The sequence below is a fragment of the Rhamphochromis longiceps genome, linkage group LG6, assembly GCF_057381845.1.
Source record: "Rhamphochromis longiceps isolate RC_006_pf linkage group LG6, R_longiceps_female_GT1.1, whole genome shotgun sequence".
NCBI lineage: Eukaryota > Metazoa > Chordata > Actinopteri > Cichliformes > Cichlidae > Rhamphochromis > Rhamphochromis longiceps.
In genome coordinates, this window is record NC_140562.1 from 21,456,334 (window position 1) to 21,480,310 (window position 23,977).

General features: G+C 41.4%; 2 protein-coding genes across 9 annotated transcripts in view; both read left to right on the forward strand.

Annotated features, from left to right (window-relative positions):
- The first annotated feature begins 242 nt into the window (after nt 1-242).
- On the forward strand, nt 243-19,938 carry uso1 (USO1 vesicle transport factor). 6 transcript variants are annotated; one of them, XM_085409698.1, is made up of 27 exons: nt 243-478; nt 2,099-2,185; nt 2,759-2,823; nt 2,904-2,980; nt 3,281-3,292; nt 3,550-3,603; nt 4,953-5,053; nt 5,140-5,242; nt 5,337-5,392; nt 5,501-5,621; nt 5,756-5,934; nt 6,038-6,178; nt 8,027-8,115; nt 8,203-8,357; nt 8,465-8,670; nt 8,799-8,819; nt 12,257-12,367; nt 12,545-12,663; nt 12,992-13,173; nt 13,276-13,397; nt 13,494-13,632; nt 14,832-14,998; nt 15,509-15,574; nt 16,035-16,133; nt 16,216-16,320; nt 16,454-16,669; nt 18,397-19,938. In XM_085409698.1, the coding sequence occupies exons 1-27, from the start codon at nt 413-415 to the stop codon at nt 18,469-18,471; spliced, it is 2,934 nt and encodes a 977-aa protein (XP_085265824.1). In that variant the 5' UTR covers nt 243-412; the 3' UTR covers nt 18,472-19,938. The 6 variants fall into 6 exon arrangements, with proteins under 6 accessions (XP_085265824.1, XP_085265823.1, XP_085265819.1 ...); XM_085409697.1 differs by lacking the exon at nt 3,550-3,603 and having other exon boundaries at nt 18,372-19,938; XM_085409693.1 differs by lacking the exon at nt 3,550-3,603.
- Nucleotides 19,939-22,373: 2,435 nt separating this feature from the next.
- coro2aa (coronin 2Aa) overlaps nt 22,374-23,977 on the forward strand; it is a 50,274-nt gene continuing 48,670 nt past the window's right edge. The window contains exon 1 of one of the 3 annotated variants that reach the window (XM_085409702.1): nt 22,374-22,761. In XM_085409702.1, coding sequence (XP_085265828.1) covers nt 22,747-22,761 — 15 coding nt within the window. In that variant the 5' untranslated portion in view covers nt 22,374-22,746. The other 2 variants (XM_085409699.1, XM_085409700.1) reach the window with 2 other exon arrangements.

Consider the following 23,977-nt stretch of genomic DNA (forward strand, 5'->3'; position numbering starts at 1 on the left):
CAGTATAAAATTTAGAGACATTTGTATTCTTTGTGTTTTTTTAGCACTAAATGACACATTTTACTCCAGTCAATTTTACTTGAACATTGTGTGAGAGTTAAAAACTTTAACCCTCTAATGATAGATTTAATTGATAATTGTTTATTTTATCGCTGCATTGCCTATCACAGAGCATAATCATTAGTTTTCTTGCCCTTTAAATAACCGGCTGGTGGTCTGCTGCTGAGCCACGTATCGCCACGTTTGCGAGCATGCGCAGTGCCCAAACGTTAGTGTTCCGGGATAGGTCAGTGTACACAGTGTAAAAAATATATCATTGTGTACTCTCTTACGTGTCTATTATACTGAGCACAGTGAGAGGCGGCAGAGGGGTGTTTTGTGAAGAAAGAGAGGCTCTGAATACGGCACCGAGATGAACTTCTTCAGAGGAGTGATAAGTGGGCAGGCAGCCGGGCCGCAGCCGTCCGGAGCGGAGACGGTAGGAAAGCAGCTGGGCTAGCAGCGGCTAGCTTACGTTTCTCCGCTGTGCGCCGTACAAACTGAGAACAGGGGGATAGAGTTGTGTTTTTAAACTAGTTATTTTTTGCTCCGTCACATAACAAACACCTAAGAGAATGTGTGATGATACCTAAGATACCTTTCACTTGGCGAATAACTGACAGCGAGCTAGTTAGAGGGCTAATGAGCTAAGGTGGCTAATCTGTCAGGCAGCAGTGGGAGTGTGTGTAACCTGCTGTGAAGCCACAATGAATGGAGAAATCCATGAAAGACACGGACACCAAGGACCAGCCCGTTAGGACTGTCAGCTGTTTACACGTCAGCGTTTTGTTTTGATTAACTTTAATCTGTAAATCTACTAAACATATTAGTGCGATCTTGTAAAATGAGCTAGTGTATAACATAAAAATGGACCTCGTCGTGTACGTAGGGCGGCAGCGAACTATTTAGTATTGATTGCCTGCTAATCAATTGGTTTAAAAGCACCAAAAAAAATAACTGAATATTTTGTACTTTAGCTGATGACAGCCATGCATAGTGTTCCATGCAGGAATCTCCTGACACATTGCTGAAATTGCAGCAGACAGCCACATATAATCAGATCTTTGTATAGTGACTGCTCAGGGAGAAAGCTGTCACTCCTGAGAATGCACAAAACACTTGAACAGAAACCTTCTCAAATTCTGTTTTGTTTCTCCACCTTGTTACTGCTCTTTCTGTGTTTAGAGGTGTTAAATTAATTTACTGTTGACTTGTCGACATCCCATGCTGCAGTAAAACTTATCGGTTTTCCAAGAAAATGTGCATTTTTAGACCGCCTTTTGCTTTTGGAATAGGACCTGTATGAAAATGAAAGCAGTAAACCTCCCTACAATAAGTGCATCTGGTGGGCCTTTTTTGGGGGGTGGGTTGGGTCCACTTGTCCCCTTTGTCTCGTCAAATCAATACAAAGTTGTCACCTTCATCCCATGATGGGAGTGGTGTCTTCCAGGGTGACATGAAGGATTGCTGAATGGTTTGAGTATTAGAGCGATGCAAGTCATTTTCTGTGGCCTTTGCAATCAGCCAGATCTCATTTTAGACAGACAACTTAGACACTTTATCACACTGTCACAGTTGACTTTCATGGCAGTTTGCATTAAACATGTGTTGACTCATCATCTTAGTAATAAGAGCTAAGCAACTTGAGATGCAGGAAACATCGTGCATTCACACATGCGCCTTTTCATAAGTGATACGTAAATCTTACTGAAGTGACCAAGGTGCACATTAAGACACAAGCTGTCAGATGGTGTTGGATTAAAACAAAAGATTTCAAAACTTGAAAGGGTTCAGAAATACTAGTGTTTTTTCCTTTAAGTTGTCAGCTGTCTGTGTGTGCTAAATGTAATTATATACAGTATTTTGTTTTTTTTGTATTGTTTTTTTTTGTTTTTTTTTTGCTTCTTCTCCTCACAACTCCACCACAGAACCCTTGGGACTTGGAAACCACAGCTCTTTAAAACATTCCAAAAATTCTGTCAATTTCAGAGACATAAAATTACAGAAATTATCAGCAAGCATGGCAATAATAGTTAAAAAATAATATGTCCGTTAACAGATCCAGAAGCTGTGCGATCGAGTTGCCTCCTCCACACTTCTAGAAGATCGGAGAGATGCTGTCCGTGCTCTTAAGTCCCTCTCCAAGGTAAAGTATAAGTAGAGAACTAAAAGGGCCTGAAGCTGTATGCAGTCAGTTGCTAGTTAAATGGATCCGAACTTGCCTTGGAAAATTGTAATTTCTTGAAGGTTTTAGTGAAACTATTTAAGAGAAGAGCTGTGAAACTTTGAGTTGAAATCACTGCACTAACATCATGTACATAAAGCAGTCTGCACATGTCTTCTGCTGTGTCTCACTGCAATAAACGTGCCATCCGTAGCCTTGGTTAAAAGTCTTGTTTGTCACATTCTACTGATTAAAATGAACTCATCTCTGACCTCCACCAAGTCACTTCTGTTCACTGACAGTTTTGCCATTAGCTGCACTGTCAACCATGAGTAATGAGTTTATCGAGCTTGAATAAGGGGTTTAAGAGGCACAGGGTTTCACGTTAACACACATGGGTGTTAGTCCTGGTCTGCTACACAGATAGATGTGCAGGTTTCCTGTATTTCACAAGAAATGCCACAGAAATCCAGAATGTTTCTAACTAAAATTCCTTTATTTTAGGTTCTGGTTGCATTACCGATCCTATGAGCATTTTTTTTAAATGTTTTCTAGAAATATCGAATGGAAGTTGGAACACAGGCAATGGATCACTTGATTAACATACTACAGACTGACAGGTATGTTAATACTCATACTTGTAATCCTTGTGGATTACAGCTCAGTAAACATGCTAATGTTTGTCTCCCAAATGCAACAGATCTGACTCTGAAATCCTCGGCTATGCTTTGGATACGCTTTACAACGTAATCTGCAATGATGAGGAGGAAGAACAAGGTATTACACCCCACATCCTTAAAAAATGTGTAATTTAACTTGAATTCATAACTGGAAGATAAAACCTCTGATCTAAAGACATTTCTAACTATATTGAAATGAATTCCTCCTCATTGTGAGACTTCTGTAAATGGTTTGAACTGACTTAAAACCCATGTTTGTTTTGCATGTGTAAACGAGTTCAGTTCATGTTAAACATGGAAAGCTGTCAGTTTGCATTCCCTTCTTCTGTACACTGATGATGACTGCTTTATTTAAAGACTCTCGTCTCTCTCTTCTCTTCCATGTTTTAACCTACAGATGAATCAGAAGGTAAAACTCTTTGACTGTGCATGATGCCAACCCCTCTAACACCAACGGCACTTACGAATCACACAGTCCCCTTTGTTTGGTTATTGAAAAAGAGCGCATTTTAAATGTATTCCCTGCAAAGATTAAAATAAGCTGATAAATGAAAATGGTGTTGTCATGGCATGGGTTAACAAGTCTCTGTCAGCTGATGCTGGACTTGGAATGAATGCTAGCTTTTGGGTAAGGCGTTGAACTTGTCTTCCTCCCTGCACTCGCAGACGCAGTAGCCCCTCTCCCTGTCTCAGGGAAGCATAAGAATGTGTCTGTGCCTGGTCAGTACTCAAACTGTGCCTTTGTGCAGTAGCTTTAGTGCTAACTAGTTATAACTAACTTCACTAAAATTAGAGGGCACCAGAAAATAAACAGGAAGGCACTTTGGTGTTGACAAGAATGCTTCACTAATGTTTCATTACGCCCCATCTTCTGGCTGTTTTTTTTTTTTTTTTTTTTTTTTTTTTCCCCCCTCACATCACATTTTAATACCTCAGTAATTTTGCACTGTTGTTGTTGTTGTTGTTGTTGTTGTTGTTGTTATACCAATACTAATTATTGTACATGGGGGCAAAACTAGAGAGATTTCTATCTACCTGGCAGTAGTGATTTACTTTTTAGCTCTGATTTGGTTTCAATTGCCATCAGCAGCCTGTCTCTGTGTCTTTCTGCTGTCAGGTAGTATGCGTTGTGGTTTTTCAGAGCATTTTCATTAAACACAACAGCCAACTGGTGCTGAAAACTTTGTTTAGAGCAAAATAAACCAGTAAAGATGGACCAAGGGAACCAAAACAATAAGCTGCAAGAAGCTAAAGTGTTAAGCTATTGTCTGCAGGTGCTCCACCTTGAAATTTAATGTATATTAACTAACTAAGATAAGTTTATCTCAGTTAACTAATGTTAATCAATGATCTCCATTGTTAGTGTTGCAGGAAGAATGAAAAATAGTTTAGCAGCTAAAATCTAAAATGTATAACATGGAGGAAAAAATAAATGTGTGTGTGTGTGTGTGTGTGTGTGTGCATATATATATATATATACACACACACACACACACACAGTATAGTGCAAAATGAAGTCAGAGCAGCATATAGCGACCTGCTCTACTACAGTTAAAAGTGGGAGTGAATCATCAGTTTTTCAGTCAGGAGGCATATATGAGGACCTGTGGGTAGAAGCTTTTATTGAGTCTGTTTGTGGCAATAGCTGTTTGCATAAAGTCATACCACTAAAAGTAGACAAGAACACTCTTTTTGTAATCTCGGTAATGGATCCTTAGCTGGGAAAAGCATCCATTTATTTTCAGTTCTTTGCTTTAAAGTGCTGCACTCATCCCTAATTAACTGTTTATCACTGCGGGCTTAGAATACACTTCCTTTGGCGGTAACCCTGCTGTCCTCTCCTGTGTGTAGCCTCTCTTGTCTTCCTGGTTTGTTCACATTTGTCACCCTGAGCGCGTCTCTCATTGTCATGGTACCTGTAAAGTCGCTCGTCATTGGTAATTGAAGTTATACATGTGAGCTTCACTGCTGTGTTGCTCAGGCTGATTTATATGAACAAACCAGCTGGGTCCACACACTTTCATGGATGACTCCTGAGACGGTGACTCATTTTCAATCTCGCTTCACAGATGAGAACGCACAGAAGCAGGCAGACGACCTCGGCCTCCAGTTTACAGACACGTTCGTCCAGGATCCTGAGCACGTAACCCTGCTCCTCACTCTGCTGGAGGTACAGAGTGGTTTTGCTCCAGCAGCAGAAACTCTGTATTGTTAAATTTTTCCTGACCCCCATCTGATGCTTTTCTGCATTTTTAGGAGTTTGACTTTCATGTACGGTGGCCCGGAGTGAAGCTGCTAACTGCTCTGCTGAAGAACCAGGGTCCACAGATCCAGGGTATTATTCTGGTCAGCCCCATGGGTGAGTTTCTTATCTCTGCATTATATCGAACTTTGTCACGTCGGGAATTTATTGCTTTAACAGCAACATTTTTTGTTTCTGTTTACTCTCACAGGTGTTTCCAGATTGATGGACCTGCTGGCAGACTCCAGAGAAGTAATTCGCAATGATGTAAGCACACTTACGTTTTGTATTACACTGTATTTGAACCCCTTTGAAACAGAGTGTTGAGTAGAGGTCTGTTTGAGTCTGTGACATTTTGTTTTCTGCCACCATCAGGGCTTGTTGCTACTTCAACAGCTGACTAAAAGCAACGCTGCCATTCAGAAAATTGTGGCATTTGAGAATGCGTTTGAACGCCTCCTAGATATCATCACAGAAGAAGGCAGCAGCGATGGAGGTAAATTGATTTTTACACAGAATTGTTACTGAACAATACGATCCTACCTCTTTTCTCTAAACACAGTGGGGTTTTTTTGGTGGTTTTTTTGGCTTGTGATATGTCCTGACATCCGTCCTCTTTCTTGTGTGCAGGTATTGTGGTAGAGGATTGTCTGCTTCTTCTCCTCAACCTGCTAAAGAACAACAGCTCCAACCAGAACTTCTTTAAAGAAGGCTCCTACATCCAGAGAATGAAGCCCTGGTTCGAGGTTGGTGATGATAACTCTGGTTGGTCAGCACAAAAGGTCACAAACCTTCATCTCATGCTGCAGGTAATATATCTAATTGTTATCTTGATCTAAGTACTAATTAAAAACAGCTGAATATTATTTGTTAAAACTCTTAAATAACTGTTAAATAATGTTGTAATCCCAGCTGGTGCGAGTCATGGTGTCTCCAGTGAACTCTCCTGGAGCTACAGCCAGCTGTCAGAAGTCCATGTTCCAGTGTGGCCTACTGCAGCAGCTGTGCACCATCCTCATGGCCACTGGTGTCCCTGCAGACATCCTCACTGAGGTAATCACAACAACCCGCTCGTTAAGTCTGGGACCATTAGCCATTGAAGCATTCAAAAGCTTCTTTAGTTCTCACAGCAAACAAGTGCTGAGGCATGTCTGAGAGGTTAAAACGTATCACATTCGAATTCAGAGAGGTCCTAACATTTATGTTTGTATGGTTTATACAGCAATGGCAGTGGAACCTAAACACATCAATTCAAATAGAATAGAATAAACCTTTATTATCCCACGGATGAGAAATTTCGGTGTTACAGAACTCTTACAGCAAGGGAAAATAAAATATAAAAGGAAGACACAAGGTGGTCCTATAAACATAAGCAACCGAAGTTCGTATATACAGGTATGTACAGTTAACAATGTACAGAATATGTATAGAAAAATTGTACGGAGACATGTATAAAATGTACAGTAAACAAACAAGCTGGTGAGTAAGATGACCAAAAGAATGTTAAGCTGCATTATAGAGTCTGACAGCTGCTGGTAAGAATGTACCTGCGGTAGCGCTCCTTCCTACACTCTGGGTGTAAAAGTCTACTGCTGAACGAGTGCAGTCTCATGCAGGGACTGTCCGTGATGGATGTTACCTTAGACAACATCCTCCCCTCCCCAACTTGCTCGATGGACTTCAGCGGAGAATCCAGGACAGAGCTGGCCCTCCTGACCAGTTTGTTGCGGTTCCTCCTGTCCCTCTCTGCCATTCCACCACTCCAGCAGACCACAGCATAGAAAATAGCAGACGCCACCACAGTGTCGTAAAATTTCCTTAGGAGTGGCCTGTTCACCCCGAAGGATCTCAGCCGCCATAGCAGGTGGAGACGACTCTAGATCCTTTTGTAAAGTGCATTTGTGTTTGTGGGCCAGTCCAGTTTGTTGTTGAGGTGAACACCCAGGTATTTATACTCCTCCACTGTTTCAATGTCCAAACCCTGGATGTTCACTGGTGTAATAGGGGCTGGCTTTTTGCTGAAGTCAATCACCAGCTCCTTCGTCTTGCTGGCATTGATGCAAAGAGGTATTTGATGACCCCCTGTATTCCAGTTCATTTCCCTCCGACACCTGACCCACAATGGCGGTGTCGTCTGAGAACTTCTGGAGATAGCAAGTGTCCGTGTTATAACTGAAGTCCGCAGTGTACAGGGTTAAGAGGAAAGGGCCGAGTACTGTTCCTTGTGGGGACCCCGTGCTACAGACTACAACCTCAGACAGTAAGAGGTGTGGTCCAATACTTTCCTTCATGTCATGCATCAGCACAGCTGCATTTAGGACAAGGGTTTAAATTCTCCTGAAAAACCGGTTATGTTTTGGGTCGGTCAGTAAAGTAAAGCGGCTGCGGGTGACTCATTGATAGACAAATGTAATCATATTGGAGGAAGAAAACCAAAAATTAAAATGACTTCGAACAAGAGCGCTGGGAGGATCCCATCCACAATGAGGATAGCAGTGGTGTGGCTTGAATTGTTTGCTGACAAATAGTTACCGTATTATCCTAAGATCAATGTCCACACTGAAATCTTGGTCGGCCAGACAGTGATTTATATTTTGTGTCTGGGATACTGTGAGACCAGAGACTTTAGGGTACACTGGGAGTTTCTAAAGCTTAAAGACATGCCTCTGTATGGGGCTAATTAAAATCTAGAAAGGTCCAGATTGACATTTGGGGAAAAAAAATGCATCAAATTAAAAAGATGGGAGCTTTGTGCATTGCAGGAGACACTTCGACATGGAAACTGGTTTGATATGTCATGATACTTAGAGTAACAAAGCTGAAAAAAGAGAATTTTTGTTGCTCAGCAGTGAGCTTATGCAGATTAATGATCGTGACTTTGATTTGGATGCTTTCTTTCAGACCATCAACACAGTTTCAGAGGTTATCAGAGGCTCTCAGGTCAACCAGGACTATTTTGCTTCTGTCAACGCTCCATCAAACCCACCAAGGTAAAAACACAACCAGTGGACTGACCTGTTAAATCGCCTTTATCCATCTAAATCCTATGGTGACCTCTCTTCTTCATGTCCCCACAGACCAGCCATTGTGGTGCTGCTCATGTCCATGGTGAACGAGAGACAACCGTTTGTGCTTCGCTGTGCAGTCCTTTACTGTTTTCAGTGTTTCCTCTATAAAAACCAGAAAGGCCAGGGGGAGATAGTTGCTACACTGCTGCCCTCCACCATTGATGGTCAGTAACAGTTTCAGGTCCTATAAATAAATAACATGTGGTCTGTGCTTTTAGATGGTTCACACTGTTTTAAGTGCTTAATAGCTCACTTTTTTTCTGCCTTTTAGCCAATTCCATCTCTGCAGGACAGCTGCTGTGTGGAGGCCTGTTCTCAGCAGACTCTCTTTCAAACTGGTGTGCTGCTGTGGCCTTAGCTCATGCCCTGCAGGACAACCTCACCCAGAAAGAGCAGCTGCTGAGGGTTCAGCTTGCCACCAGCCTGGGCAAGCCCCCTGTGTCTCTGCTGCAGCAGTGCACCAACATCCTTTCCCAGGTAGGGCAATGATGATACAGAGGAGCGTGCTGATAGGCTGTGTGTCTCCGTTTGCCATAGGTTTCTTAAAACAGCACTATTGTCGATCACAGTGAAGAGAACAGTGTCACATTATTGTGGTTTTGCAGGGTGATAAGATCGTCCGGCGGGTGAGTAAAGTGTACCTGTGTGTGAGTGTTTGGGTGGCACCTGTCTGTGTTATGTTTTTGGCTTGGCAGTTGTAGTAGGGGTCTTGTTGGGGAATCTTGCTTCCTTATAACTCTTTACTACCCGATCTTTGTCCCTAACTGAAAGCTTTGACCCAGCGCTTCCTCATTAGGGTGACACACAAGTGAACTCCTCCTCACACACCTGTAAGATGTGGTTGCTGTCAGTGTTTTCACCAGGGGCTTGTGGGGAAGTACACAAGTGGACACCCGAGAGGTTCAGAGAAAAGGGACACATTGGCTGTTTTTAATTGTTTATCTCTGGTGCTATCATCCTGACACCTACTTTAAACTTTGAACTTTGTTTGCTGTGCTGCAAGCCCTTATCTGTTTGTTCAGGAAGTGAGTACTGCAGCAACTTTTGGGCCTTCTCCTGTTCAAGTGAGTGACTGTCACTGCTTTTTGTCCTTTTAATAGCAGCAAAACTGGCAGATGATTTATAGGACTGTGTATGATTTTTATGTCTTCCTTTGGGTTCAGATATTTCTGAACTGGAAATCCCAAATAATGGGATCAAAGAGGCCTTGTAAAACATAACCTTGGTACCAAAACAGATTTAAAAACTAACTTCATGCTGCTGAAAGGCTCCAAATTACTGCTGGTACTTATCTGTTGTGAAACAACTTGATAAAGATAAACGTACTTTGAGCTCCTATTGCTTGAGGCCTGAGGTTGGTCTTTGGATACTCACAACCTCTAAGCCTTGATGGTGTGCTCAAGTTTCCTACCAAGAGCTTGACGGTCACCTCCTGTAAAAGAGGAAGTGAAATCATTTCATGTTTCAGAATTATTATCACTAATGAAAACCCTCAGCGTGGTTAGGTAGTTTGTGCAAGAGCCACATTGTTATGTGTCTGCGACGGACATTTGCATCCAACCTCCATTACCTGATATCCAGCCTGACGAACATGTGAAAACTGTTCAACTAAGGCAGCTGGTATGAGCATGTGCTGTCTGGTGGGCCCTGGTGCTCCGTTTAAAAACTGTAGAGGGCACTCCTGCAGGTTTGCTTTCCCATTTTAGTGTTATTCAAGTATCTCAGGATCTTGTTCATAAGTGTGGGTGAGATGGAACCACAAATCCAGGATTGTGCTCAAGTGTAAAGTGGCTAAGGCTTCAGTCACTCAGGCTTGAAGGCCATCATCGACTAACCTAATTGCTTGCTGACAAGTTATAGTGGCATGCTAGTGACCAAAGGAGGTTATCAGTACAGGACTGTTATGCTTCATCATGTAGACTTCTGCAGAAAATCTATGTCATAACTTACGAACCGGAAACCCCGTTGTAAACCTACACTGTAACCTTCCATGACAGCTGACGTGTACCTCCCGATAAATGTAACTACACATCGGATCAAGGCAGCTGATGTACCCAAACTACTCAGTGATGTGGAAGAGTGCAGCAAAGGGTTAAGAGGGTTTTCTGGTTACAACATAGATTTTGTGCAGGAGTCTAAATCAGTCTCTTCATGACTAGTTTGCCCTAATGTGCCTGTCAGCTGCTACTCACCAACCTATTGTGGAATAAGTATTTTTATTTTTATTTTTTTATTTTTTTTTTTGGGGGGGGGGGGGTTGTCGTCCTGGCTGGGGGGGTAACTGATTATTTTCTAGGATTATGGTAATGATGCTTTAGTAAACAATTTCACAGAAACACCCAGCAACAACTTGCCATCCAATTGACAAATAGACCTTTTTCCCTGGCAGCCAGTGGTTGCCGACTGCTTGCGTGGGGCGACCATTGTCTACTAAAATCTGCAAATGTGATTTGGATTCTAGGTAGCGAACAGATTTTTGTCACTGATTGTCTAGAACAGAATTAAGATCTCTGACAGTGGCTCATACTTGTGAAGAAGATGTCTTTGTGTCAGGCATATGCAGTGTGCAGCTTTGTGTTAAAAACACACATTCATACGAGCCACACCTCTTCTGACTTCCAGTCTCAGGCTGGCAGCAGTGCAGCCCATTAGACAGTTGTAACTGGATAGCTGTGCCTTGATGTGATGTGTTGTGTTGGTGGTTTCCTGGAAGAGATACAGAAGTGGAAATGTTTCCTCTAAGATTATTTTGTATTATGAAGCTGTGTCACACAGCATTTGCTTTACATAAGTCAATTTCAGCAATGTCTCAAGTGTTAATGGTCATCAGTGCCCCCCACACACATATGACGTCTTTGTAGAGACCAGGCCAATGTGTGCTCAGTTGACGCCTGTGGTGGTCATTGTCTTTTCTTTTGTTTTCCTCTTCATTTTATTTATTTTGCATTGCGTCACATTTGGAGACAAAAGCTGAAAAGGTGATTTTTGTAAGTTTTTATAGTTTTGAATGCTGATTAGTTTTTATCCACACCTTCACTGCTTACTCAGAGAGCTCCTTTCTTAAAAGCATGTCGCGCGTTAAGTGTTAATGCACCTGTTGATTGGCAGTCTTAAGCCACAATTTAAACTTAACAGGTTTTTGCTCATCTCTGTACCGCGTCACACTGTTGTTTTTCATCATCTCATGTTCCAACTCCATGAAAATCATCCTGTCTTCCTTTCAGTGATAGAGATGACATATCCACTCGCTGGCATCAGTTTCCCATAAATGTGCGCATTTGAGGGACGTTTTTTATAAAGAAGGAAAAAAGAAATCCACATTGAGCTCTTTTAAAGATCTTTAAGCTCTTTTAATAATAATGAAACAATTTATGTCATTAAAAAAAAAATCCTGAAAAGCACATTTAGCGGGGTTTGCTTTGCATGTGCTGACAGCTGGAAATGAGAAAGTTTCCGTTGCAGTTTCATAACACTTTGCAATCAATTATTTTCAAAGCAAACTGATTTTATTGTTGATCATGTAGTTATTTTATTTATTTACATTTTTTTTAGTAATTATCACAGGATTGCTTGCTCTGATAAATCTAACCTCAGTCTAAATATGTTAATGTTTTTGTTTTGACTGTCCTTATGATAACCTCATTAACCACTAATGTATGACATGTGTTGAAGGATTACTTTAACCATTTCCTTATTTTTATTGACCAGAAAAGGACATGCATTGTTTTAACTTCGCCATTTCCACTGATAGGGATGCTTAATTGTTGCTGTACCAGCAAATCCAATGCTTCTTTTTTAATGTAATTTACCATTTTAGAGCTAACATCTATACTCCGCTCATGCTCTGATGAAATGGCTGCTTACTAGATACGTTAATTGGTTAAGTAATCTGGATCCAACCTCTAAACTATTCCCAGTCACGTTTAAATGTGATGAGGATTCAGTCTGACTCTCTTTTCTGTGTTTTTTGTCGTGTAGCATCGTGTTTTTGTGTTTCTAAGTGTCACTGTAGTTCTACAGAAACACGTTGACTCTCCTTCTGTCTTGTTGTTTTTCTCTGCAGGGCAGTAAAGTGCAGACCAGGGTGGGCCTCCTCATGCTGCTGTGTACATGGATCAGCAACTGTCCGATTGCCGTTACGCACTTTCTGCACAATCAAGAAAATGTTCCTTTTGTATCCTTTTGTCAGTTTTACTACTTCATAGGGTTCTTAATGCCTCGTAAACAAGTTATTTATTATGCTTTTTTCTTTTATTCAGTTTGATTTTGTGTTTAGGTTAAAACCTCTCATTCAGTCTTACTTAAAATGTGCAGCTTTACTTGGATGAGTCCTTGACACTGACTCTTGTAGCTGACCGCTCAGATCTCAGAGAACCTGGGGGAGGACGAGAGGCTGGTGCAGGGCCTGTGTGCGCTGCTTCTCGGCATCTGCATCTATTATAACGACAACTCGCTGGAAAACTATACCAAGTAAATCTCTTTCACTCACTCAAACATGTGCATGCTATAATTAGGTTTACCTAACATTTTTGGTGACAGAACGACAACAATACTCAGTATACACACAAGTAAACACATTATTATGGTGATAAGTTAAAAAAATATAGATTACATGCATTTCACAAATCAGATTTTCATCATTTCAGCTGATATATATCCATCATTTGTGTATCTAAAGTGTTTAAATGAGAGGTACATTGTTTAAATGTGGTGTCTTTGTCCCCTGATTTGACAAATTTAAAACAAATAAAAATCTGTTTAATATTGTGACAAAGCTACTGTGCTCTCTCCTCTTCAGAGAGAAGCTAAAGCAGCTCATCGAGAAGCGGATCGGAAAGGAAAACTTTGTAGAGAAGCTGTGCTTCATCACCAAACATGAACTGTATTCGCGGGCGGCTCAGAAGCCGCAGCCCGTCTTCCCGTCTCCAGAGCAGATGTTATTCGATCATGAGTTTACCAAGCTGGTCAAAGAACTGGAAGGTCAGTCCCGTCACATTCATCCTAACAAGAACAGTTTAAGAGAACTATTGCAGAGTTTCAGTTGGCCTAACGAGTTATGTTCTTCTCCCTACTTTTCCACAGGAGTGATAACCAAAGCAGTTCACAAGTCTAGCGAGGAGGAAAAGAAGGAAGAGGAGGTGAAGAAGACATTAGAGCAGCACGACAACATTGTGACTCAGTATAAAGAGCTGATCAGAGAGCAGGTAAATAACACAATTTTCATTTTGTTACATGTTGTGTTTGTTCAGTTTGATATACTCTCCTGCTGACAGATTGATTTTTGATCACATGATCCTCAGGACGCTCAGCTTCAGGAGCTGAAGGAGCAGGTGGCATGCATGACCTCCCAGAATGAACAGCTGCAGGCTACAATCACCCAGCAGCAGTCGCAGATCCTGCAGCACAAAGACCAGTACAACATCCTCAAGCTGAAATTAGGTGGGTGCACCTCATCGGCTGTGTGTGTGTGGTGTGAATTTAGATACATAAAATATAGAGATTTAGTTCATTTAAAATACATTTTCTCATAATGAATGAGAAATGAGGGACTGACATGCAGGATTTTAATCCTATCAACCTCATTCCGGCGGGCACATTAAGCTTTTACTGCCCCCTTGCTCAGATAATAGAGCGACAGGGATGTGCAGCAACATCCCCAGATACTGTTTTATATCAAATTGTGCGAGACCGTCACGCACACAGCCACGTTTCCTAGGAGCAATTTACTTTGTTTCATAAACAAAATGTTAAAATGAAATTTTGTAGCTCACAGACATGTAAAAGCTGAGTATCTCTAGCCTGTTACTTAGAATCAGAGTTCAGCCAGAACCTCGTAGATAGGAGACTGAAATTCAGAGGTTTATTCACAAATGGTGATGTAGCTGCTGCAGGACGGCGATTTAACTGCAAAATTATGCCCATGCTGGGTTCTGGGTACTCTGGATTTCTCCAGCGGTCCAAAGACATGCAGTTAGTGGGGTTAGGTTAACTGGTGATTATAAATTTCCCATAGGTGTGAATGTGAGTGTGCGAGTCTCTCTGTGTTAGCCCTGCGACAGACTGGTGACTCGTACAGAGTGTACCCTTCCTGTCGCCCTAAGGTACCTGGGAAAGACTCCCCCTGTGACCCTTACTTAGATAAGCTGAAGAGGGTGGATGGATGACATAGGCTCACCTACCCTGCTCTGATGTAGCTGACTTGTCCCATATTGCAGAGAGACTGACTTGAGCACAGAGTCAAATTGATTGCAAAGTGTTAGTAAGTGGTCTGTTGATAAATTAGATGACAGTTATTTCCAAACCTTTGTCAATCTGTCTAAGAATGTTTACAGTCAGTCCAAATTAGGCCATGATTGTTTGGAGACAGGCTGCTTTAACCTTTGGATTAACAGTGGTCACAATGGCCAGATAGTTGCTGCAACTACTAGCAGTTGGTTGCTAAATGCAAAGATTTCAATGCAGTCACCAGTAAACCACCAAGCTTCCCCCTCCTTCTACTCACGAGAAGGTTGCTATCCCATTTTTACTCCAGCGTGATTGAGCCTTAAATCAGCTCAGGATTGTAGATTTAGGGATAACATCAGCATCAGTATTGCTGTTGTTAACACTTAAACTGAGTGTTTGTGCTCTAACTTCAGCTAAAGAGAACCAGGGTCAGTCCAACAGCCAGGGAGACGGCTCTCAGGTGAACGGGCTGCAGACAGAAGAGCTGACCCAGCTCAGAGAGGAGGTGGAGGAGCTCCGCAAACAGCACTCGCTACTTCAAACACAACTTGGTGACAAAGATGCTCTCATCAGCAGCCTGGTTAGTATCTTTTTTTCTTTTCTTTTTAAGTCTGTGTGTACTGGCATTGTTGTTCTGGGGGCTGATTCCAGAGAGATGTTTTAAAGCTGTTTTGATGCGTTTGTTGGTGTAAAACAACTGTAGGCAAAATAGTCCTCCAAACAGCTGACTGACACACAGGGAGCAATGTGGACTCTATACAACCACCAGAGATTAATCAATTGATTTGGACTGATACATTGCTTTCTATGTCTTATTTTAGAATTAACACTTATTATATCATTATAATGTTTAAACCACACCTGTAGAATAAATTAGAAGACGAAGATCAACCAGAAAACACTACTGCAACTATAAACATGCAATCCAAATCCAAAGACACAAAGAAACCTTTACGTTTAAACTTTGACATATCTGGATATGGGAGCTTCTAAAAACTGCTTCATGTCTGTATTTGGGTTAATCACATAGTTACATATTGTATCTGGAGTGAAAGTGACTGCATAATGTTTTAACTCTGTGTAACTGTAGAAATCAGGAGCTGCACAGACAGCAGAGGGTCCAGCAGGAGGATCAGACGACACAGAGCTGCTCCAGGTGGGATTCATCACTTCACACCTGTCCCTGCTTTTCCTTTGAACCCCCTGTTTGCTAAAAATGTTTCAAAAGGTTAAGCGCATGAGGCAAATGCTTGTTTTGTCACTAAATAAGTGTTCGAATTACTCTTGTGACTAACAGAGAGGTAAATCTTTAAGTGTACCGTTTTATTTTCACTTTTATTGACATAAATATTCAAGATGATTTATGATGTTTACATGTATGCAAGAGGGTGTGACTCAAGCCTGAAGAACCTCTCAGGAAGTGCAGCGCTACAGCTTGCTGTAGAGTATTAGTGGTTTTAGGACGGGATGGACTTCTGGGACACAGACTTTGTACTCGGATTACCTTATTTTCTCTCACAATAAGAATTATATATGTCACCAGAGTTAACCTGGAGGCATTAATCAGATCGGGTGTTAGTATTTTGTACATGTGCTGAATGTGTGCTGTGTTGCAGGAACTGGAGGCTTTAAGAAGTCAAGTTCAGTCCCAGTCAACAGAAATCGGCCAGCTGAAGATGGAGAGACAAGACCTGCTCAGAAGAGCTGAAGTCGGGGTAAAAATCATGAGAAGCTCAATTTGACATAGATTTGCTGAAGTTGTTTAAAACTAATGAACCTTTCTCTGGCTTCTCTCAGTGCTCTGACACACTCCCCTCTAGTGACAGCTCATTAGATGCTGCAAAGATGGCTGAACTGGAGAGCAGGCTGGGAGCGCAGACGTCTGAGATGGAGAGACTAAAGGTGCGTGAGAATATGTGATCCTCTAAATCACTTGACCCTCATTTACTGTAATGTTTTTATACTGCATTCAGCTTGGACTTCTCATATATTAACTCCCTCTCTCCCGTCTCCTTCCTCTCCCTCTGCGGCTCAGGCAGAGGTAAAGAACCTGTCGGAGAGCCGGGCGGAGCTGGAGAAGCGGCTGGATTCAACTACGAGCACGGTGGCCATCCTGCAGACGGAGAAGGAGAAGCTGCAAACTGACGTCCAGGAGTCCAAGAAGGAGCAGGATGACCTGCTGATGTTGTTGGCAGACCAAGACCAGAAGATCACCAACCTGAAGAAGAGACTGAAAGAGCTGGGAGAGACGGTAGGAAAGCTATTAGCATTTTCTAAAATCACCAGTATAAAATGTATAGTTTTCACTGCCAATCTGCCTCGTTTATCCAAACATAAGGAACAAATTAGTTCAGCCCACTAAAATTCAATAGTAGAAATTATGAAATATCTAATAGCCTCACATTTAAATAATATGAATATTTTTGTTAATTTTAGGAATATTTTGTTAACGGGACACCCAGCAGATTTTGGGACTGATTACTTCCCTGCATTAGTATTGTCATACAGGAAAATGGGTGTCACAGAGAAAATGAACATCCACATGAGGTGGAGCTGCTGTTTCAGCCTTTTACCTCTAGTTTTGTTCTCAGGCTAGTAAAACACGCAGCCCCAACAACCTCCAGCAGTAAGGTTGAGAATTTTCTTTAAAAGTTTTGAGTGAGAGGAGAGAAAGATGACCAGTAACATCCAGCAGAGATCCCAGGTCAGTTTGGTTCACCAGGTCCCCTCAGGTAGCCGTAGGCTCTTGGAAGTCTTTATGCCTACGCCTTCTTATGCCAAAAGAAAATTGTCTGACAATTTGAATTGAACTGACAATGAGCCACGAGACTTTTGCAAGTTTGCACTTTGATGAATATTCTCCAGAGGACGATCTTAAAACAGAACAAACATCAGGGTAACACTGCTTGTTTCTAACATCCTGTATCACAGACATTAAATTAGCACAGTGTTGTTATTGAAACTATGACATATCTCATGATATTGATGTGGCTCTATGACAGTTGGTGTAAAATTGATTTGATTGCAGTTTTTAAAATAGCTTAAATATGTTTTTCAGTTGTGAGAGTTTTGATTAGATAGCCAGTTATGGAGGATTTGAAAGTGCTGGAGAAGAAAAAGTTGGATTAAGTATAAAATTTCAAACTGTCCCTTGTTTTTTTTGTTTTGTTTTTTTTTTTTTTTACCCCAGTGTAGTATGTATGTAGTCTGATCTAAACTTTCCCCAGATTATTCAGTCTGATCTAAATAAATGAACAGTGAGTTGATTCTGATTAGCGAGGATTCAAAATAAAAACGACCACACTGCAGCCTCAGTCGCACATGCCGAGACAGCGGTAACTAAAATGTCTATTCACCGACTGGTTGGCTAGTGGTTTCTGGCTGTCACCAAGTGAAAATGGCTGCAAAGAGGGTGCTGCAGTCTTCTTATGATTGATTTTCGTTGCAAGCAGGTTGCAGTAGCCCACAGTTTGCATGCAAGGAATTCATGAGTGTTTGCAGGTTACACACAAACTACGGGTGACCACCGCAATCTGTGGTGCAGCACTGGTTAACTTTATGCACCTGTTGTTGTTTTCTTGTTTTTTTTTTTGTTTTTTTTCCCCCCCCCACTATCAACTGTGAGCAACCTACAGCAACCACTCACCAACTGGTTGGAGACTACAGGTTGTCTCCAGTGACCTGTGTCTGCTTTGTGGTCTCAAAGCCTGTGTGATTGTGGCCTATAGGGGTTGGAATTGACTCTTTTTAGTCATTCATCTTATTTTTCATTGCCAAACAAACAAACAAAAAACCCAGCAAGATTTTAGTGTCTAGTCTTGGACTAAGTATCATTAAAGCTTGTTTGCTGTCGTGGTAGCTTTAGCAGTGAGTAATTATTTAATAGTTACAGAGGAATAGATGCAAACACGTAAGTGCGAACCACTCAGTTCTGTTTCGTCTGTCTGCTTTAGTTAGACTGTGACCCTTTCCTTGCAGGTGGAAGATGAAGATGACCTCGACACCAGGGACCAGACAGACGACGATGATGAGGAGGATGAAGATGAGGACTAGAGAAAATCAGTGAAAGGAGAAAAAGGAGAGAAAAGACTCTGCAGAAACGCACCTGAGAAACTGAGTAGGACTAAAATATGGAAGCAGTTTCTCGTCCGGGCTGCCATGCTGTCTTCTTCTTTACTCCAACACATGTATGCGTTAGTTTTTGGACATTTTTAGTTCAAGATGACGATGTTCTTTCCAAAAACTCAATTTTCAGCGACAGCTGAGAGGTTTAAACATGTCAGTGTATTCATCTCTGCTGCATTCACCATCAGTTTGTGATGGATTTTATTAGTTGTTTTGTTTTTCTAATGTACTGTCACATAGTTCCTAATCACAGAAAAACCCTTAAGTTAAATTTAACACATCTGGAGAATTTGCAGAAGTGGATTTAAAATGTGTCACAATGCATTCTCATTTTCCCCATCCTGCACTGCTGCCCTCACCAGTACAAGCACCTGCAGCATTGGCGTCACCTGCACTTCGCCCCCCGATCAGTTCGAGTTCAGCGTCACAGTTGTTCCATTTCACCGACTGCTCTGCAATATGCTGCAAAACACTGATGGAAAAGATGTAAAGAGACAAAAAAGACAAATATTTTTGCAACTTTTTGTCCAATACTGGCATCCAGCTTCTGTATGATATTGTGTAACTTATCACTTTAAGAGCGACATTGAAATGAATAAAGAATCTATCTATATGGAGGAATAATTGTAGATAAATTAAATTTTACTAAATCCACAATAAGACCTGGCTGTTAGGATTTTTTTTTTTTTTTTTTTTTTTTTTAATTCAAGTGTTTAAAAAAAAAAAAAAAAAAAAATGTTCACGCTGAATGTTTTCATGCCAAATTAATAACACTAAATGATTAGTGTCTGTCACTAAAACCTGAAAAGGAGGCATGGCGGGACATCGTACATTTACTGAGAATAAACTATTGTACCCTCACGCGTCTTCTGCTAAACACTGTTCATTTCCCTTGGTGAAAAACTTGTGAATCGATAAAAGATGTGAAAGAGAGTTCAGAAGGATTTCTGATATGGAAACAGCTTAACAATGGGATGATGTGGGGGCGCCGTGCTGAAACTACAGGTGGACTATAAAATCTGCATCTTGGATGCTTCAAACATGTTCTCCTGATTCATGAAAGAAGGAACCACCATGTTTGTTGAATAAAAATAAATACAAATATAATATTTTGAAATGAAATGCTTTCTGAGTTTAGTTGCTTAGTTGAAATCCTGCCTGGCTTTGTGTGACTGGAGTAAAATTGATAATGAAAGCTTGGTGAAACTGCAAACTAAATTATAATAAAGCACACTATTAATAAACATAGTTGTGAAAAAAGTATCCACAATTATACAGTGCTGTGACTGAGTACACCCCATGACTCAGTTGAATTACTCGCAGATATGTTTGCATGTACTGTTAGTGAATCAGGGAGTCGCTTCTTGTTTAATGCCATACATACAAAGCACCAAACTCTTAATGATACATAATGCTTTGTCATAACTGCATTTAATTAGGTTGAGGAAAATATTTTGGATTTCCAGTTACCTTGGAAACGTTAATAAACAAGCTTCACTTTAATGGCACACTCCTGTTGACATAAATCCACCATGACGCATGTTTATGATGACGTTTGTGGGAGAAGTTCACACTTGATGTTATTAAACTGTTGAAAACAGAATGGGACCTTAGCTACAGTCCCATGTTTTCACACAGCCCTGCTCAGTTAGCACACTATCAGCCAACAACCTTGGCTGATAGTGACCCACACCTGTTTTCACACCTTTGAAAGCGGAGTTCAGTTTCACTAACCACACTCGGGCCTGATTACTGTCAGTCTTGCTGAATCAAGAAATCACTTAGATTAGGATTTTTCTGCCTTCAATACATTAAATCATAGTTTAGGAAGGAAGGAGGAAAATGCTTTTTCACAGCAATACACAAGGATTATTAAAATGTTAAAAGTCCTGCCTCTACAACAGTTGCTTGAAATATTAGAAATTGGTGCAAGCAGAGAAGTATTTGGAGAGTCACATGTCAGGGCTGATTTTCCTGAAACAAAGAACAACAAACTATAAAACAGGAAATTTAAAACTTGCTTGAAGCACATGCTGGTTAAAAGTAAGCCAATTAAGGCAGACGAAGCCATGACTGAGGTGCCATAGTGAAAGCAGCATGAATTACTCATGACTTTTATTTATTACTAGCTGACTGTTAATGACATGTATCAAAATTATTTTTTCTGTGTATTTAATATTTTACTTACCGATTATCTTTTTCTGTATAATATAATCATTTTAAAACATTAACATGTGTAAAGGTTATGATTGATACGGCTTCTGTAATAGCGCAGTTTCACCGCTGGGGGGCAATAAAAACCCTGAAATGAAAATGTGTGGCAGACCTGTTCACAACATGGCATCCATCCCTTTTTTCTTTCTTTCTGTTTCTTTAAATTTTCCATATAAGCAATTATAACTGATCTGGCTTTCAATTTCTCTCACCACTAGGCTTTAGAGATTGTTTAGCTTTTACCTTAACTTACATTAATCAACATCTGTGCAGTGTAACTGTTAGTAAGCAGAGTTTATATAATGTCCACATACACACACACTTAACATAAAGCATAAATGATCTATGCAAACACCGTGATATGGATCGTGCTTCACTGAGAGTAGAACAACACATCACCACACTGTGCTGACCACATTTCTGCAGCTGCTCTCGCTTCCAGACCCTGGGGCTAAACTGATGTGTGAGTTTTTATTGACAGCTCCTCTGTGTGATCCCTGCTGCCTGCCAGCTGTAGCACACAACACTGTACATGACACGCTCAGCACGGTTTGCCTACACAGAAACCAGGCGCTCTGCTTCAGGTGTGCATGTCAATGACTTTTACACACACCACATCAGCAAAATGATCTGTGTAAAATTACAAAACGTGACAGAAAACACACAAACCACACACACACACATACAAATAAAGGATCTATGCAAATACAGCGATACTCAGCAGCAGCCAAACACAAGAGTAAACAAGGGCCAAAGCATATTGTTTTGATTTGGTTGTCAAACAATAAGAAACATAATTAAAATAGTACTAAGCATAACGTAAACTTAAACTGATTTTACAGAAACCACATGTTTATTTTTATGCTCTCAAATATACTGAACTGAGCTTCATTCATATGATAACCTGGCTGCTAAAAGGTGACACTGATGGTGATGGACTCTTAAAATAAATGTGCATTATCGATATGCTTTTCTACTTTTTCTGATGAATCAAACTGTAAACTGCAGTTAGGGATGAACACACAGGGTGCTGTTGCAACCAAGAGCAGACAGATTATAAATCAGGGATGTTAAACTTATTTTGATCTTATGTGTGCTGGACCGGTTAAAAATGCAATAAAAAATTAAAATTAAATAAATGTATATTAAAATTAATATAAGACAAAGAAGAGCAATTTCAACAGTACGCCTCAGTTTTCCTACATGATAAAGGAATGCTGTAGTAAGGTGTAAAACCTGTGAAACTACAGTAAAAGATAAAAATGTATGTCCTCCACATTTTCCAAAGCCGTGCAGTGGGCCGGATTAGAGTTTCCGAGGGGCCGACTCTGTTCCCCCGGCCCTATGTTTGACACCCCTGCTATAATTAAGATTTTATTTGATTTTACAGTGGGTGAATAGAGAGCAGCAGGTTAATGTAAATGGTTAATACTTCCTCTGCTCTTGTGTGATTGATCGTGAAACTGCCATGTTGTGTGTGAATCTGTTAACATCGCTTGTTTGGCCTTCAGTCTACTCGGTGTTCATGATAATATTTATATATCTTTGCACTGATCGACCTGGATTTCCTCGCCCCTCCCAGCCTCCTCCCTCCTCTTCCTCCTCTCTCGTCGCGTCCTGTGCTCGCATCTCTCCCTGTGATCTCTCCTCATCCTCTTTTCTTTTCTTTTTCATGGTGGCTGCAGTTTGAAGGGCAAAGAAAATGTTTTGACTGTGAGATTTTATTTATGTTATTGTTGTTGCTGTTGTCTTCTTCTTCTTTCTTTCTTTTTTTAAATTCCGGGGGACTCTCAAGGTTGACGCGGGCGTCATGACTTTTAAGTGACCACTCTGCCACAGCAATCGGTGATGTAACACGACTGGTTCCTGCTTCCCGGCTAGTCCCCTCCACCACCAGCAAAGCCAGCACATCCAGCAGGAGCAGCTCCACCGCTCGAGCCTTCTTCCCTCGGGGGAAACACTACCACCTGCCGCCACATCTCGCCCCTTATGACCGTCTCAAAGGTGAGTTCCCTTCAGCTCCAACTTCTCGCTTTGTGTTGCTTACTTGCCATCACGCACTCGCTGCGTGTGCGGGTGGGACACTTTGGGGGGGTCTGAGCTGCAGCCGGAGTTGGAGCTGTGCCATGCGGCTCCACAGCAGGTTGGATTTCAGCGGACGACTTTGCGGCAGCCACGAGGTTTGTTTGCACGCGTTTCATCCACACACACACACCGCTCCAACGTCTTGCTTGGTATTTGACAATGTGACGCAGAAGTGTGCAGCGGTTTCTGTTACACCTGATTCCTCCCCCCCCCCCCCCCCCCCCCCGCACACACAGTATAGCACGACTGCATAGCTCTCTGCTGTTTCTCTGTTTGCATGGGTGGAAACCGAAAACCTGCACTGTCAACTTCACCATGTTTAAACGGAGTGAGTACAGTAGTTGATCTAATTGATTATACGTTAAGTGGACACTTTATTAGATACATCTTACTAGTCCTGGGTTGGATCTGCTTTTTGCCTTCTTCATGGCACAGGTGCTGGAAACATCTCTGAGAGATTTTGGTCCATACTGACAGGATGGCACATTAGATGTGCTCTGTTAGACTGAGGTTTGGACTGTGGGGGTCATTACAGTGAAGTCACCTGTGTTCAAGAAACCAGTCTGAGATGATTTGAACTTTGTGACATGGTGTGTTAACTACAGCAACCAGTGGAACATGTCATCATAAAAGGATGGACATGGTCATAATGCTTAGATAAGCCATTATCTGTGGCAAAGATGCTCAGTTGGATCTAAGGATGCCAAAGTGTGCTGAGAAAACATCCTTCACACCATTACATCACCAACATGAACCGTCAATACGAGGCAGGATGGATCCCTGCTTTCATGTTGTTTGCACCAAAACCTGACCCAGCCATTTCAGCGAGACTCGTCAGATCTGTTGTCCAATTCTGGCGAGCGTGTATGAACTGTAGCCTCAATGTGGTCTTCTGCTTCATGCTCTTCTGCGTACCTCGGCTGTAAAGCGTCACTGTTGCCTTTCTGTATGCTTGAGACAGTCTGATGATGGTGTATGAAAATCCCAGTATAGATCACCAGCTTGTCTGCCACATTCAGAGTCACTCAAATCCCCTTTCTTCCTCATTCTGATGCTCAGGTTTAACTTCAGCAGGTCGTCTTGAGCACATCTACGTGTGATTGGCTGATTAGATATGGGGGTTAATGAAAGCAGT